At 37.6% G+C, this 19,053-nt stretch overlaps 1 protein-coding gene across 1 annotated transcript; it reads right to left on the bottom strand.

Moving 5' to 3' along the window:
• Positions 1-1,486: 1,486 nt before the first annotated feature.
• LOC104532043 (SEL1L2 adaptor subunit of ERAD E3 ligase) lies at positions 1,487-11,406 on the bottom strand (the record flags this gene model as incomplete). Its single annotated transcript, XM_010177131.1, has 9 exons — positions 1,487-1,641; positions 1,974-2,055; positions 2,683-2,742; positions 2,824-2,877; positions 4,710-4,872; positions 6,636-6,741; positions 7,372-7,539; positions 10,800-11,022; positions 11,369-11,406. Coding segments are annotated over 9 exons (1,049 nt in total), but the record flags the coding sequence as incomplete, so codon positions are not given.
• Between the last annotated feature and the right edge of the window lie 7,647 nt (positions 11,407-19,053).

Here is a 19,053-nt window from a genome sequence, read left to right as displayed (position 1 = left end):
GACTGGAGGCCCGTCTGCAGCCCATGGATGTTCCCGGACTGGAGGCCCGTCTGCAGCCCATGGATGTTCCCGTGCTGGAGCTGGGAGCTGAGCCCAAATAGGTCTGTGACTCCATGGGAAGCTGCTTTGGAACATCTTGTTCCTGGACTTTCATGCCAGGAAGAACAGCAGAGGTGAACTGACTGAACCCCCATTCCCTGTCTCCTGTGCCACTGGGGGGAAGAAGGTAGAGAAATCAGGAGCAAAGTGATTTGAACCGGGAAAGGAGGGAGGGTTGGGGGAAGGTGTGAGATGTGGTTGTTATGTCTCACTGTGCTACTCAGATGAATGGCAATGAATTAAATTGATTTTTCTTCCCCAAGTTGAGTCTGTTTTGCCTCTGACCATAACTGGTGAGGGAGCTGTCCCTGTCCTCATCCCAATCTGTGCCACCACACCTAAGCAGAAATCTATCCTAGATAAAAGTGACATGACTGTCCTATATACAAAATAACAATTGCTCATTTGAATTCTGCCTACCTAATTCTTCAGTATATGAACAAGTTACTTTGTGACAATTTGCCTATATTAGACTCCTCCCCTCCTACACTGTGTGTAGAAGAGGTCCAGCCTACAGCAGTTGTGTAAGAGCAGGACCAGCAAGAAACTGAAGCCCTGTCAGGGCCAGTTCTTTTGATCAAGGCTTCCACCACAACATCTAAAGCTATCCTTAAACTAGTCTGGCTCATGTCTAGTGAAAGCCAAGATCCCCTTTCCTAAGATATTGTCCTGGTTTTTAGCTGGGACAGATCTAGGTTTCTTTTCAGTAGCTAGAATAGTGCTGTGTTTTGCTCTCAGCCTGGGATTTTTTATGAGAGAACCACTGATAACGTACCAGTGCTTGCATTTTTGTCACTGGAAGTGAAGGACTTTGTATTTTGTTAGTCTACAAGAGCAAGATCAAAGGGGGTGAGGAATATTTGAATTAATAAGCTAAACTGGAATTTGGATATGCCAATGGGATATTCCAGATCATATCCCATCATTTTCAGTGTATTAGTGAGGGTCTCTTCCTCTTTTGGTCCTGCCTCTGGCTTTTGCTTGGGCTCTCACTCTTCCGGGATTGTGGTTTTGTTTCGGGATTGTCGCTCCTCCGGGATCTGGGAACGGGCCAGGCTTGGTCATGAGCAGTTGCCCTGGGTATCACTCATTTGCATATTTTGTTACTATTATTATCATTAGTATTTTAATATTAGTATTATTTTAAGTTTTATTTTACTTCAATTACTAAATTGTTCTTACCTCAACCCACAAGTCTCCTTACCCTTGCCCCCAATTCTCTCCCCTATCCCCTGGGGAAGGGGAGGAGTGAGTGAACTGGTGCCAGTAATAATTGCCCCACATTGGGTGCCAAAAAGACTGTGGTGGTTTCACTTGGCTCGTGGCCAAACACAGCCACTTATTCACTTGAAAACCTCTGCATGCCATCAGGTGAATTTAATCTTACCTGTGCTTGCACATCTCCTTTCTCTGCTAAAAACTGATAATACTGAATCAAGTCTTCTTCTAGCATCCCACTTGCCATTCCTGGATTTTCTACTTCATCTGCTAAGCGAATTCGCTGAACCACTGTGCCACCAGTCAAAGAAATGTCACTAGCAACTGAAAACCAGATAAAATAATATTTTCAGACAGTTTTGTTCCATACAAGTATTACACTGCAACTTAGTAAAACCAGATCTCTACAGAGCTTCAAACTGTTAGTCAGAGAGAATCAATTACTTTGACTCTCTCTAAGAATTAAAGACATTTCAGTAGACAGAGATAAAAAAAGCATATCATGATTCAGAGCCAAACATAACTTGTTCAACAGCAGGTTTTAGCAGGAATTTTCTATTTTTATACTATGCTGATAGTACTTCTAGTATCTTCTAGGTGAATGATACAGAAATACACATAAAGCCAAGAACATCAGCCCAGTAAGAAGTTTTTACCATGATTGGCTACAAGTCGGTAGTGAGTGAGAGCAGATTCACAGCTCTGAAGGACTCCTATCCCAGCCCAGTACCGGTAACCCTAGAAAGGAAAATATAAATATATGGGACTATTGGTCACTTGACAACATACTGCTTGCCAGGTTACAAGCTTTTTTCACATTACTTGAGCAAGATTTAACAAGACAATAGACAAAATGAAGGCCACAAGTCCATTGTGTCTGCATTAAAAGCAACTGACTGATAGCATTAAAGCTTAAGCACAGCCAATATACTTCAGATATTACTCAGGAAAAAGCAAATAAGCAGAATTATACTTATGGGTGAAAACCTAAAGCCTTTTCCTTACACATGTTGCACTTTATTTGCCTTAAATCTCACAATACTGATTAAAACAGTTTCTTCTGTAAAGATCTCTGGCTTTCACATTTCTCATTAGCTTATAAAAATTAGAAGTCTGACACTACTGCTTTAAGTCAAGACTTGTAAACATTGTCCATCTAAATTCATAGTGGTACACAGCTTAAAATGAGCAGAATTTTCTTTAAGTTAACAAGGAATAACAGGGAAGATACTATTGCCCACCTAATGCACGCATGATGATCTAATATTTGGACACTGTATTCACATGAAAGCAAATCTCACATTAAAAATATAAGAGTACAAAAAAAGTTATTGCATTTGTAATGTTAGTAGCTATCATACTTACCAAGATCATATGGGCAATCAGATTTCCTCCTAAAGCTCCAAAAGTGTAATACACCAGGGCCTTAAAACAAAATCATTGGTTATTTAACATCTGTCTCCAAGATAAAAATAGAGGAGCACACACTGAAGACTTCTAAGTTACCTTAGCTTGACTAGAATTGACTCCTAGACCAGATGCATACAGAAATCCAAGAGCCTAGAAATAAAATAAAGTTTGTCAGCACATTCTTTGAAAAATCCAGGATCAGTTTTCCTGAAATACACAAGTATAAAGTAGTTAAACAACAATTCAAAGCTGCAAAGAATATGCGAAGCTCCACCTTCACCTTGGTACCTCCTGTATCTAGGCCCTTCCCTGCCCCTTTTACTGTATGAAGTTTATAAATTATTCAGTTGCCTAGGACACTAACATAAATACATCTTACCAGAATTCAGTTTAGTGGATTGAACACAAGGAAGAAACTATTTCCTGAATGCCATATGTAGGTCCAAAGGTTCTGAACAGTAGAAGTAACCCAGTTTAAAGACCCTCAAGTGAAGATCAGTAATATCTGTCAGGTTATTCATGTATCCTATTTGTCTCATACATCAGAGCAAACATATATGAACCATGACCTTCTCTAGAAGAGTCTTAATGTCTGATTTACTGTCTAACAGATCCTACAAATTTACAATTTTGCATCTGTTCTGCCACGGGTTAGCTGCATTTATGACTATAAATATAAGTGGTTAGATGCACAGAGCTGTTTGGATTAGGTTTTTTCAAATGTTATTTTATTCTTAAAATTTACATAATTACTGTTTTATCTTTAACACCTGTTACAGCTGTGTGGCTCAGAGAAGAAACTAGAAGCACAGAAGAGAACAGTATATATAGAAAGGTGTCTATATTTCACAGTGTTCTAAGACTATTCTAGGCAATTCTGAAAACACACACACACACAAAAAAAAAAAATCACCTCATGCAGACAGTATTGAATTCTAGACCAATGAAAGTCAAGGTCTTAACTGACAGATAAAGTATCTAGAGAAAACATATTTCTGCTTTCTATGGTAAATAAGCACTCTAACGTTAAACAGGGAACAGCAGGAGACATGGTAGCCAAAGAGCTAAAAGAAACTGGTAATTCCTAAAGAAACTGACACTTCCAAAACAAAAGAGAACTAAACAATTAGTAGATGCAGATATTCAAACACTAAAATTGATAACATCCACATTTTATGACGTTATATGTGAACAATTACATTTGAACAATTCCATAATGTTCAAAGTCACATGGACAAAGTGAGTTCCATTCCACTAAACAGCTTTCAAGATCACTGAGATTACAACCTCCTAGATTATAAACTTGTGTGTGTGTTTATCTACCTATCTTAAAGGTGAAAATGCAGATGAAAAGCCACAACATCCCACACAAACCAAAAGAAAAAAGTAACAGAGTTTCAGAGAAGATTTGTTGTTTGGAGTCACCTCTATCTACCCATTTTTTGACTTATACATCCAATCTAGTCAGTCATACAACAGATAAGAAAATTAAAAAAAAGATCACCACCATACTGTCTTACTGGTAGTGTAATGCTGTTTATTTAAACTCAAAGAGAAGACCTGTTTCCACGTGTTTACCTTGAGGGTGCAGGTGCCATTTGTTTTGCTGCACCCTCAGTAACGCTAGCAGCATACAGGTAAAGCAGGTAAAGCAGAAGCATTTGGGGGACAGTCTTTGAACCAAAGGAAGGCACTGGTGAAATTTAAAAGGTAAAAGGCAATGAGCAGTCAGGATAGGAAATGCTCAGGCAAGCATTAATAAAATACATTTCCTGAATCAGAGCCTAAATCAAGTTTTCAAACAACCTAAAAAAGCAGCACTCAGTCTGCTGTCTTTTTTAACCAGGCAACAGATACCACTTACTGTTCTTACTCTATTCTGGATGCAAGAACAATCTATAAAACCACCTTAGAATAAGTACCATCTATAAAACAATTTCTAAACCTACAAAAACTTCTGTAGAATCTAAGGACATACATACCATTTGTCCTTTAGGAGAACCTTCTTCTGTTAGTTTTTCAAATAGTTCTTTTGATGACTGGATGTTCTGCTTCAGGTAATCCCCAAACAACAAAGCATAAGACACTTTTTCCATTGCCTTGGTATGATTCATGTCAGCAGCTTTCAGAAGATATTGATATGCTCTTAAAAGAAAACAATTTCTTAGTCGCCTTGAGGCAAAGAAGTAGATTCCATTCATAGACCTGAACATTCTGGGGAGGTGTTTTGTTCCTCTGTTTTAGCCTCCACTTTTGACAAATGTATCTACCTACAGTAATTTGTTTCAGCTCCAAATAATCAATTTATGCAACAACTCATATGATTCTGCTAATAGATAAACTGGATTTTAATGTTCACTCTACTCCATATGCAAAACAGTATGCATTTCCTACCTTGTAAGATATACCAAAAATTTAAGGTCAAATGACCACATTTTCCTAGCAACAATTTTAAGTCCTGTACTAGATAGCTAGTAGGACGACTACTCTGACAGCTTCAAAGAACATGATAGAAAAAAGAAGCCTGAAAAACACTATGGAGTCTCTTTGATTTGTTGAGTACAAAATCATTCCAATGAAAACAGTAAGTGTTGGGTCCAAGACAACTGCATACATTTTGTGATGAAACAGTCATGCTAACAATTGGAAAGTTCTTTGGAAACTCTTTCTATTTCAGCCTCAGAACTTACAGTAGTCCTCCAAGGTAATTTCACAGCAGCTGGTTTCACAGAAATTTAAAAAACTGTAATCTTAAACATCATAACACAGTACTGTCAAGCATGCTTCAGCTTGATTTCTCATGGTTCTCTGATAGCATTCCAAGATTATTTTTTTTTTACCTCTCCTCTTTTCTATTCTCAGATTTGTTTTCTTTCTTTAGGACAGGCTGAAGAACACCTGGTTTCTCACATAATTTCATCTTCTAAGAAAGTATAAGGTGTTCAAAAGAACTAAGATCTAATATTGTTTTACAATTCCTATGCTATTTTATACAAAAGAATAGTAGTCAGAATCTAACAGATACTGTCTCCCTTTGTCTTTGGCAAGATGTGATGGACAACCCCTAGCTGTGCTTCAGTTTCCCCGATACATGAAGTAGAAATACACTCCCTTATATCTACAAACAACTTTAACATGGCAATAGTGCTCAGATAAAAATCAGCAGCCTGAAGTCACAACTTACTCATGAAGCTGTCAACGTGAGTACCAGGGATTTCTAAATTAACATAGCTGTTCTTAATTATTGTGGTAAGCTGACAACTATTTAATCAGAAACTGGATGTATATAGAGTAGGAAGTAAACAGATCAGAATTAACAGAACACTAATTTAATTCTTCTTTTTTTTTGTTTCATCTACAAACATTACCCTTTTCTCTCATACAATGTTAATTATTGGAGCTTTAACAATTTGTTGAGATTAAGTTTAATACTGTTTTTATGGTGACCGAAAACATCAGAAAGTAGGACAAAAACAGAGCAGGACAGGAAATGCTGATTTTTCCCGCTTAAATCTTTGAAACAGAATGAGAACCAGAGTGTAAGAAACATTTGGAAAAGGACAATTAACTTGTATGATGTTCTCAGTTTTTTTTCTGGGCAGCTGCCACATACAAATTGTAGTTAGAGAACTGCAGCACCATCTTGCATTAAGTCAATGTTTTGACAACATCCACTCTTCAGAAGTTAACCTTACACAATTTTTAGTGGATTCAGAGGAAAGCAGGCAAAAATTTGTTCTTCTAAATAGCCCCCAATTACTATTTCTTTTCAGTAGTATCACTGCATAGTTTGATGCCAAGTCCAATAAAATGCAAAGTCCCAGGGCATCTAATTTAAGTTATTTTTCAGTTAAGCCAGAGTGACCAGCCACGTCATCCTCTTGTTGGGGTACAAGAGATAGACTTACTCTTTCTTCTGAGCCTTTTTACTGCTTTCATTAAGGATTTTCATTCCAGTCTGATAAACATCCTCAGCTTCTTGCATCTGCCTTCTCTTATTAGACTGTTCTTCAGCTAAAAAAAAAAAAAAAAAAAAAAAAAAAAGGTACATTAAGAGCTCCAATTACATAGCTCAAGACTATTCTCTCAGAATTCCTATTGGTTTAAAAGGGAACATACAGCCAGAAATATGTTTCTGAAGACCAATAATCAACCCAAACGATTACAAAAAGCTGTCTAAAGGAGGTGTTGGATATCTTGGTAGACAGTTTCTTCTCATGTGATGTCTCTCGTGTACAAGTTTACTGTTAAAATATTATTTTAATTGCTCCAAAGCAAACTGTGCAAGGAAGAAAGGTTCCTCCTTCAGGACATTTCCTAGAGAAGGGTTGCCTTTGTGCAACAAATCAGCAAGCATACAGGGAAACCCTGTCAAATTCCTATACTCCTACAGCCTCAGAAACTAAATAAGATTTTGATAGATGCCTCCACTGCAAGATTTCCCAATAGCTTAGGAAAGTGGCATTTGCATTACAATCTTTTCCATCATGAGAACTTTGCCTTTATAACTACTTATATATCAGAGTACAAAGTGGCCATTAATATATGACAGGGACTTCTAGACCCTGAAATAAAGGGCATTAAGAGAACTGAAAATATTAGCTTAAGAGAGCTTGGACAAGAAAGAGACATCAGGTCACTTACTTTCACAGAAGCCCCACTTTTGATCTTTCTTGTAATCATAGGTTGTTGCACACCAAAGCCTGCCATCTTCCCTCCCATCTGCAGTGCACTCTGCATACTCCTTCTCCATGAACAAAAAGGGGAAGTGGCAAGGTTCACCATCGGCAGTGCCTCCAATTGCTGTCAAAACTGAAAATACATACCCAGGAATTAGGCTGCTTTCCTTTATTCCGCAGATTAACATAATCTACTACATATAGAAATTAAAAACAACAGGGGAGTGCTTTCCTATGAACTGCATTTAGACTAGTTTTCAGTAAAATTTGTAATTTACTGAGAGCAATTAATTTTCTAAACAGCACTTGAAAAGATGTTTTTAATTAGGAAATGAAACAGAAGGTATGTGGTTTCTTATATTCCTTAGTTCTAAGCAAAGAGAATATTTTTTAGACTGGAGAAGGCAAATCTCAGTTACATTTTTATTGCCTAACAAAATAAACAGCCCTTCCTTTCACTTTCTCTTCTCTGCAATCCCTTCCTCATGCAAAAGACTACCCTCAAAGTGCACTCCAGTACATATATTCAATTTAGCCCCAGGGCTAGACTTAATCATGACAGAACCACTCACATCACCGAATGTGATACTGGAAGTACTTGAGTATCAGCAGGGAGCACACTTAGAACATACAGCTGTAAGAAAAGACTTAAATGAAACCACTGTGAGTCCAGTCGTTTTCTGTTGTTGCAAATACTTATACGGAAAACTTTATTTCACTTCGCTGTATATTTAAGCTGCATTCAAAATTACTTTGAACAGCATGAATTATTATTTCTAGAACTTCAAAAGCTACTGATTACAGTATTGCAATATTTTCAAATAAAATCAATCTTCTATGAAGACTAAGAATTATCTCTGTTTTTTGAAAATGAAATTATTTCAATTAGCCTTTTATAAAGGTTTTGCTCTTTCCATAAGCTAAATCCAGCAGCTGGGTTCAGTTTCATTTGAGACGTTTGCAAAGTCATGTAATTGAGAAAGTCAATTATATGGTGTTTTTTCAAGTTAAGTTCACAACTCTTGGGGTTATAGAGAAAGCTAGTTCTTTCTTTCTAGGGTCTAGAGTTGTAAGGCCAATCAAAAAAAAACCCCAAACCAAAACAACAATTCAACAAGTCAAAAAATTGATGATTTTTTTGAAGCACAGGGAAGTCTCCAGGATTAGTCAGCCCATTCAAATTGCTCTTCATAATTTGATTCCTTGGCAGATGTTCTACCACACCACTCCAATTTAATTATCCCATAGCACTCAAGGAAAAAATGTTATTTTCAGAAATTGCATTCAAAAAATAATGTGTCCAGATGCAATTAGCCTGGAATAATTTTAGATGTCTGTTAACCACAGAGTAATGCACAAACTCACGCTAAGGGTACATATAACTACAACTGATGGGACCTCTTATCACTGTCATTTGAACAAACTCCAGGGCCAGGATATTAACACTACTTGAGAACTTGAAGTTTTACTTGCACTGGTTAGTACTTGTCTCCTGTATTGAAACCAACTGGACACGAACCGTTTACACAGTGCTCTGCATGAGAGCTAGCTGTACACTCAAGTTATGAAATTACTCTGCCCCAGTCCTTCCCCTTGCCTTTTTTTAATTCTAAATTCAGCCATAATGCTGTTTTTCCCCTCAGACAGTAACAAACACTAACCCCTAAAGCAACATAGCAGTGCGAGCACAGGATAAAATGTTCAGAGTTATTTTATTATGTACTTAAAGAATGATAAAATACAAACTGAGGCAAATAATTTACTCTGAGGATAAATTACTTTGTCAAACTGAGCATGCAAGTAGCAATTTACCTGTTTCACTACATCTGAATAATGTATATGATATTTTATAATTATATTTTGTCCTTATTTACTTATATCTCATATTTTATGCTGCAGGAAACCCAAATATACCTTACTTATAAGTAATGATTACATTACTGTAAGATTCCTCCAAATAGGATAGCAAATGCAGCAGGAATTCCCAGCTCTGTATAAACTTGTGGACAGTTTTCAGCAAAAACTGTTAGTATGGAACTTGACTGTTACAAAAACATACAACACACAAAAAAAATTAAAAATACAATTTTCTTTACACACAAGACCTCCTCACTAATCAGAAGAGAGCAGGACAACTTCTTTCTTAAAAGGTTAAAAGCCTTAGTAGTACTAATCCTAAATTACTGAGGATATTTTTTTTCTGTTCAATATCCTGTAAAATACACATGGAAACTTGAAGACTATTGTTTTTTTCCATTCAATCTCACAACCATACACAGGAGCCAAACCATGTTTAGAAAAGCTTTATTCTCCCTTAATGCAGCCCTGTCACCAGTAGCTCATTCAAGACATGTAACACCTGTACCTGAGGAAGACTGATCTCCTGCTCAGTTAAAAAGTCTGCCAGTAAAGCTGTCCTTCAGCAGTTTTTTTTCCTGCCAGAATACAAGTATTTTTCCTTCACAATTGCTTTTTAGATAAAGCCAGTAATTCTTCTATCCACATTGCCCTTTTACTTCATAAGAGGTTCCAAAAACTGCACAAGACTTAAACTCAGGGTTTTTCAAAGTCACTTGCAGTACTTTGACAGGTGTAGTTAAAAACCTTAGTTGCCAGGGAGCAAGCCATCTGGTTACACCTCTCCGATGTGACATTAAAAGTATCTTAAAGTTTGCTTCTGAAATAGACTGCACTGACTAAATAGGGTGCTTAGCTCACTGGTTTGTGGCAGCAAGCTATTTAGTGGTTTTTCCTGTACAACACCACACCTACCAACAGCAATATTTAATCCTATTACTGAGTTTTTACAAACCATGTTCTAGTTCTGAATTAATAAGGCAGGCTTATTAGAAAACACTGAAAGTTAGTATGTAACAGAGCTCATTCCATAACTCCTGCTTTCTTTTGACATTTGAATATGAATTGAGAATACAGACAAATACTATTCCCATGTAGCTATATTTTTTTCAGTAAAGTTGAAGATTTACATTTTATGGACAAGTGACAAGGAAAAGTCTTTGTTGCATAGGCTTGGGTACTTAACTGTGACATCAGTTATCATCCACTATTAACAGCATGTCAAAAAATAATATTAAAATAATATTAAATGTATATTTTTATTAGTAGTAAAAAAGAAATACTAGATGGAAACAAGAATTATGGAAAAACCTTCCAAATGGATCTAGAAATAACCACTAAGATTTAAATCACAATATATTTGAAAACTCTTTGATGTCACTTTCTAATAGAAAAGGCAGCAATTACCATTCCATTCCAGAAAGGTTGACACTAGTTATTTCATATGTCTAAAATTACTCTCTGTGTTCATCCACATGCCAAAATTATTCAGATGCATTTTTCTTGCCACTTGTTCAAAAGTCTGTGGGCAGTTACCTGGACTCTGTATTTCTGCTTCTTCCAAATCCTTATTTAATAGATTTGACATTTCTAGAGAGTTCAACTCTTCCAGGGAATTCTCTTTTTCCCCCTCTTGACTGTGAAAGTTCTCTTCATCCTCTGATTGAGAGTCTGATTTCCCCGATTCAAGGAAGATCTGACCAGCTACCACTCGAGTTTCTGTGGAATGGTCCTTTACCTGGTCCTCTGCAGATAAAGTCTGAAGGAAAGCAGCCACATAATTTAGAAGATTAGAAACTGAACGGCAGCAGATGGCAAAAAAACCATTACTTTTAAAAGACAGGATTAATTAACATATTGAGTGTAAACAGTAGCATCAAAGATTGAATTACTGCTATCAGCTCTCACTGACTCTATTTCTTTCAGTTTTCTGAGAAAATTCTTTTTTCAAAGATATAACACAACATTAATTCTTCTGATGCACAGAAGAAATTAATGAGACAGCATGAACAGTTTAAAATAGGAATCAAATCATAGTTCTGAATTTCAGACCTTTGCTCTCACTACACAAGAAAAACAGAATGACTAGAAACTTATTTCCTCACCTTTGACTCCAGTGATTCATCTTGATTTCCCTCTTCATCTAGAAGAGATGTTGTAAGTCAGTAAAAAATCTTTTCCATGAGTAATTTTCTCAAAAATAAAAATATATTTAGCTATAATATTGTACCATAGGTTTGAAAAATGCTAGTGTACTAAGTTGACTAATGCACTTCAGAAAGACCTTGTTAGTGTTGTCAGGAAGAATCAAATGTTTCACAGACAACTCTCTTCTTCCTTAAATTACACCAACACAACTGTGTGTCCAACATAGGAAAAAAATGTGGATTTTTTTTTTTTTTTAAAAAAAAAGAAAACCTCAAATCAATCCTCTAGATTACTACACAGTTTAAGTTGTTCCAGTACAACTAAACTACTTAAGAAGGTATGCATCAAGTGAAAAGGGCCTATGGAACCTAAGGCTTTTAGTCACCAAATCAGCTTTAGTATAAACAGCTTCAGTAGTGATCAGAAAGTTACATTAATACCACCCCACTTATAGTTAAAAACACTGTTCTTCAAAATTAACGCCAATTAATTTTGCCTGATCAACATATTCAAACCTTTACATAGAGGTCTCTCTTCAGAACTGTGAGAAATTAGTTTGCCTAAGATCCTGTTCAAGAGCTGCAAGCCTTGTTTAAATGTCATCTTTCTTATCTGAATGGGCTGATATGATACTTGATTAGAAGGACTGGAAGGAGAAGAGATGGTAAAGAAGAAAGGCTATTAGGCAGAAACCTAAAGGAACAGAGGTGAAAAGGAGTGAGAAGATAATCAGAAAAGCTTATTTATGACAGTTTTACCATGGTTTTGCAGAATCACAGCTCTTATTTTCTTTGTTCCTGTAACTTAAATGGGCTACTTGTTGTGCTCTGAACAACTTGGTTTGCACTATTATCTCAACTGAAAGCCTCTAAAATTATCACAGTCGAAATGTGACTGTTCTCAGCCATCACTATCCAATACTGCCTCTTTTAGGTAAACAAAACCCCCCAACATTTGAAAGAAAATGCTACAGGCCTTCCTCTCTCTGGAACACAACTCACTTAAACCAAGATAAAAGCATAAAATATAAACAGATGACTAAGCAAATCTGCCACTAACTCTTGCTACATTTCGAAATCCCCACTGCTCCTGAGACTCTGTGGTATGTAGTGTCCTATAGCAGTGGCAAGGTGCTTGACAGGTTGGAGACCTGCACTATGACTAGAAAAGGTACCTAAACTGATAGAAGTTAGTGCCCTGTACATGAGACACACCATTTAGTATGTTACGGTTAGCTACTGAATGACAACAAAACTCTCCAGAAATTTATAGAACTCTGCTGACTTTCTGTAAGCATCTGGCAGCAAACAAAACTTCTATGCTTTTCACCCTCATGCAAGTAAAGTGTCTTACCAGAGATAAATCATCTCTGAAGTGACAAACTACAAACATGACACTTCTTGGGGTGCAACAAGCACTGCATTGCGAGCTGGTCAAGGGAGGCGATCATCCTCCTTTGCTCTGCACCAGTGTGGCCTCACCTCGAGTACTGGGTGCAGTTTTGGGCACCACAGTGTAAAAAGGATCTAAAGCTACTAGAGAGTGTTCAGAGGAGGCCACTAAATTGGTGAAGGGCTTAGAGGGGAAGCCGTACGAGGAGAGGCTGAAGTCACTTGGTTTGTTCAGCCTGGAGAAGGGGAGACGGAGAGGAGATCTCATCGCAGTCTAGAACTTCCTCACAGAGGGAAGAGGAGGGGCAGGCACTGATCTCTTCTCTCTGGTGACCAATGATAGGACCAGGGGAAAGGGCAGGAAGATGTGCCAGGGGAGGTTTAGGTTGGACATTAGGAAAAGGTTCTTCACCTAGAAGGTGGTGGAGCACTGGAACAAGCTCCCCAGGGAGGTGGTCATGGCACCAAGCCTGACAATATTCAAAAAGCATTTGGACAACACCCTCAGACACATGGTCTCAATCTTGGAGTTGTCCTATGCTAGGGCAAGAGTTGGAGTCGATGATCCTTCAAACTCACAACATTCTATGATTTTTCATGTTTTAAAGGTTGTCACTATAACAGAGCAATTGCAGGTATTTGCAATGAAAGGGCTAATCTGGGAAGCCAGATTCCAGAAAGTGATTTCCACATTGTTATTTAATGTACAATGTTTGATTAGGACAAGTAAAAAGATGAGGATCAACTTTAAGCTGTAACAGCATGACAAAAATAAAGAAGAAATACTAAGACTTAATAAGTGAAGCTGCAAAACTAAGGTGACAAAGAAGTTTGACAGTGCAACTGAGACAAATAGAAATAGCCTGTTGAGCACACTGAAGAGGATGTAAAGCTCAAAACATTTGACTCCCAGCAGACACAGGATTAAAAAGGATCTAGAACAGTGGGTGTGGGTAAGCATCTGTAGCCTAGAGGTCCAAAAATGAAAGCATGTAGAGCCCTTCAGAAAAAATAGCGGAGACAGCAAAGAACGCTCCAGATGAAACAGACCCTGCAAATAGCAACCAAGACAGCATAAGAGCAAGCACCAATCTGGGGAAAAAAACACCAGAAGAGGCATAAGAAAAAACAAGTCTAGTTGCATTTTTGGCAGAGACCACTGTGCTTATCAGCTTGAGGAATCTAACAGATAAGGCTGATTGTGATAAGTCCTAAGAAATTCTACCACTGAACTTCCAACACTTCAGATCACCATGTAACAGTCAGTTTTCAAATACAGTAAAAGTATACACGCATTTAGGATACCTGCCTGTCCTTTCTATTTTGAAACTATGAGACAAATTTGAAGTTACTAAAAAAAATTACATTTAACTATCCTAAATAATTTTGATCTAAAACCAAATGCCACCCCTGTAACTTCAGACTCCAGAGCTTGTTGAGATATTCAGACATGCTTCTGGAGTGGAGGAAAACTAAGACAGGGTTAGCCTAACCAGTAACTTGTATGCTGCTATTAATATATACAAAGCACTTGCAGAGTACCTGTTACAGAAACATCATGTTGTTTTTAACAGCTATACCAGCTAGGGAATTCGTTTTTGTCTGCTCAAAATCAGCCTATAGGCCTGACAGCACTAGGCCATTCTAGCTTTTTGGTAAAGGCTTTACTAACTGATTTCAATTTGTGGAAGGCTGACTTTACAATAAAAGACCACACAAGATCAAATGTAAATAGGGTATACTGTCTATGCATACATATCAAAGAACAATTCTATTGCAACTTCATATGCAAAGCAAAAGGTTTACTAAATTCAAAGGCAAGAGACTTCTGAGCAACATAAGGTAGAGCTCATTAAATATTTGCTCTTCTTCCTTAAAAGTAAATAAACCTATTTCATTTCTGTTGCATCATTTAAATTCCCTCTGAAGGAACTAGTTTTCTTATTAAGAAGTTGCACTTGAATAATTGTTTTCAAAAAAAATGGTTCCAAAACAGCACTAAAGCAACAATAAAATATTAGTTCAACTGTTCTAGCTCTGGGAATTCCTTCTAAGTTAGGTAGATGAAGTTGCAGCGATTGGTAACCTCACTAACGAAGGAATCACTTACAGCCTTGTTATTTCATAGAACTGCTGACTAACATGCACCCGCTACTCACAGAAGTGTGTCTACTTCTAAGAAACAGTTAAGAAAACTATTCTGAAAGTGTTAATGAAAGATCTAGGGAAGGTCACAGTTTGACCTAAGAACAGCTTATTAGTCAAGGCTCAACTACTGAACAAAGTCACAGATGTTACGTGTGTGCACCTGCTTCAGAGATTAAAGCTGATAGTTTAGTTTGTTTTTCCACAGTCAAATTTAAAAAAGTAACTGACTTTTTTTTTTTTTTTTTTTTTTAAATTTCAGTCTGTTACCAAGGCTGCCTGATTCTATAAACCTCTTCTGAAAAGGCCAGCTGGAAATTAATACTACCATTTGTTAAACAAATCAGGGAGATGCAATGATATATTAAAAGGATAAAGTAGGCAAAAATACTTGTGGCTGAAACAGGAAGCTGACAACGTTGTACAGAATGTTTCACTTCCAAACAGTGCCAAGCTGTAGATGCTGCTGGGTGCTCTCATGCTAGCTAGGACTCTATAGCACCTCATATAGCTCAACACTTGTTTCAACCATACACCAGTTCGTATATAATTAAAGTCAGCTTTAAAATGTATTAATTTTTCCTCAATTAGAAAGACCAGTATTCAATCAGTCTATCTAAATATAGCACAGGCTGCCAGAGCACTTTTGCTAGACAAAAAGATCCTACCGTATGTTAGATAAAGATCCTACCATTTTGTGAGAATTATCATTTTCAAGAGAGCACTATGGAGAGAGGAACAGAAACAAGAAGAGTTATGCAGTGTGATTCAGCAAGAAGAGTCACGTTAGCTTGAGGGAGCCCAACAGTTTCAAAGCTTTGCTGTATTAGAAGAACAAATCAACTAGCAGCCTATGAAGCCAAAGGACTGCTACCACCAGACAAGAAATACTATTAGTTTCAACGTTAGAATGGTCACTCACCTTCAGGAAATTGCACTTACTGAACTATTGGCTGTCTCCCAAAGCTCTGATGAATGCCCTAACTAATCACTGTTGTCAGTTTCCCTCCGTTTTTTACCAAGCTCTTCACTATCACAACAAAGCAACTAGTAGGAGTTCACATGCTCCAGAGCAGTGATCTCCGAAGTGGGGTGTGCATGCCCGAGGTGCACTAGCCAAAGAAAATATTTTTGTACCATTAATAAATAAAACTTTTCTTACGATTTTTTACTTCTGTTTTTGTGCATGTTTTATGATGTATGTAATATATTAGCACAGTAGTACATACATGTATTTTTTAATAAGTTAAACATTGAACACGCATGCTCAAAAATATTTTTACTAAGAGGAGTGCATGAACAAAAAAGATTTGGCAATGACCGCTTTAGAGCATCCACCAGAGATTCTCTGTGGTATTTTTAGTAATTTCCTTCAATGTTCTTTTTGTACAAGTGACTAGCTGGACTTTGAAAGTGAGTGCAAACCATGTTTATCCTATTCTTGCAGGAAAAAAGGAAATCTTAGGAAAAAACAATTATCCCAGATCACATCTCATCAATTTTTTGAGTGTTAAATTCAGCACAGAAACAGACCCCACAGCAGATGGAATAGCATTCTTCTTACATGAGCCTCTGAAACATGCAGTGAGTAAAGCAAAATCCTTAAGTATCATCTATTTAGCAAGACCAGTTTCAAAGTATCCTTGGCAGCAAGTAAACTGTTCCCAGCTACAATCCGTGCAGCACATTCATTTTAGTGCAGCTACAAGATTAAGGTATAGGTCAACCCTCACCCAGATTACAAATCTTTTTTCCAGTCTCCTTGCAATCGCTGTCTAACTACTTACAAAACTTACACTCCAGCAGTTCTTCTGTAGGAACTGCAATTCCCTATCAGGCAAAAAGGCAACAAGTTTAGGGAATGTTTTGCAGTTAGTTAAGTAAAATCAGAAGGGTCAAGGGAAAGCCACCGAGATCTGTCTTTTGTGAGAATGGGTACAGAAGTTTCTTACAAGTATCTGACTGGGCTCATTTGTCCTACCAGTTAATGAGACAGCATGAAAACCTCTGCATATCACTGAAGTTAGCCATGGAAGGTGCAGGATAGTCAGAGGAAGAATCGCTTCCTTTCTTCAGCCAGAACAAGAGTTTCTACCTCTTAGTCTGCAAAGGGAAAAACCCCCCAAGAATCAAATAATATCAGCAATCAGAAAAAACAGGAGAATATTTTTCTCAATGTTCTTAATGAATGATCAACAGCAGATGCAGAAGTCCATCACTGCTGAGACAAGCAGAAGACAGTCAGCTTTGGCTGGAACACAGTTACCATTCTTTTCAGTTGCTTTTGCTAGTTCCCCATGGACTCCTCAATATTCTTTCCCCAGCCTCCAATATTCAACTACTTCATAATTTGTATCAATATTATATCTTAAAAAAAATAGAGCCCATTTCTTTAGGCTTGAATTTCCTTGCATTCACCTCAAATTTTCAAGAAACTGATTTAAGCAAAGTCATAGAGTTAGAATGTAAAGAGTTAGGGTTTAAAGCTGTAGTCACCAACTATACAGTTCCGGTTTAAAGCTATAGTTAAAAGACTCACTACTAAAAAAAAAAAATCATCATTAAAAACATCTTCTGAAGTCAGGAAATGTAATACTTGCACCATTTTTACTCATCCTTCTTAAAACCCCTCACTTCACTGTACTCACATTCTAGATGACTGCAGATCAGACACTAGGAATGAACAAGTACTCAAGGAAGCATTTAGCAGTCTCTAGGCTTGTACCAGACTCCAGAGAAAGTGGTGCTGTTAGTGTAGGAAACCAAAACATTGATGAGGTGGTGACAACTTACTTTCTTTCATAATGATTCTTGACAAAAATTGGAGCAAGAAAGGTCTTCCTGTTATAATCAGCTGACAAAAGCTGGACTCCAAACACTCTCTCCTAATTAATTCTAGATATTAATGAACAGTTTTACATCATAGTACCGATTTAAGGTGGGCAACAGCTCTTAATCCTTCATGTACTGTACCATGTGCTTTCTCGAGCCTACTAATTAAATTAGTTCAATTGACTCTAAACATATCATTTTAAAAGGCTGAATTAAGCTATTAGAACTTTGTATTTACAAACAGAACTTTGCAATTGTGGAAAAGTAGTCAAGACAGAACAGTTGCATGCTAGCATAGCCATAGATGCACACTTGACCAGCCCTTAATTTTGTCACTTAAATTCCATGTACACAACAGATGGTTCATGTGTTATGAACAGTCTCATCTCACTTTAGCTTTTTTCTTTATGTACACTGACAGTGAGAACACATCATTCAAAGTCTGGGTACATCTCTCTAGCCTCACAGAACTTGTATCTTTTCTACACCTTAGGAAGCGCCCTGTTAACTTACAGCATTACTTACAAAGCTCATATAACTGTGCTTGATATCTAATCTGAACTCCAGTAACTTAACTTTAAATTTCAACTTCCTACTGTATATATGAAAATGAACCCCAAACCACAGAACCTACCTCTAGAGAAAACATTACATTTCTTTCCTGAAATATCATTGACAGCCTAAAAGCACATCTCCAGTAGCGGTGGATAAGGCTGTCTATTAGAGTGCTTTCTGGCTTTAGAAACACCATATAAACAAATGCATTCTACCTTCCCCCCACCCATCCATGGGGGAAAGAAGGGTATAGCAGGTAGAAGCCCCAGGAAAGGAAGTAGATTACAACATTATGAGAAGCACACAAACCCCAAGCTGCATACATAACAACAAAAGAAGCTGAAAAAAAAAGTAGGGACATAACGCAGGCCTCAGAAATGCTCTCCATATATTTGTGTGAGAGTGCTGTTCTGATAACGCCAACACCAGCATTATCCGCTCCTCAGAAAGAAAATGTGTACCAGGGAGGAAAAAAAAAATGTCTCATTTGGGTTTTGAGCAGAACAAGCATTACAAGGCAGGCTCCTAACGAGCTGTTTTAAAGTAGGAGCCAGACTAAAACGTGTTCACCCGCATCAGGCCTACCGCACAGCCCCGGCGAGGCAAAGCCAGCGGGCACAGGGTGAGCAATGGGCCCTGCGCCCCTCGGCCGGCCCCGCTCCGCCGCCCCCGCTACTCGCGGCCACGCAGCCGACAGGAGCCCAGCTCCGCTCCGCTCC

The sequence above is a fragment of the Antrostomus carolinensis genome, unplaced genomic scaffold (assembly GCF_000700745.2).
Source record: "Antrostomus carolinensis isolate BGI_N321 unplaced genomic scaffold, ASM70074v2 scaffold49671, whole genome shotgun sequence".
NCBI lineage: Eukaryota > Metazoa > Chordata > Aves > Caprimulgiformes > Caprimulgidae > Antrostomus > Antrostomus carolinensis.
The sequence above is the reverse complement of the archived record's forward strand: the minus strand, read 5'-3'. Positions and strand labels throughout refer to the sequence as shown.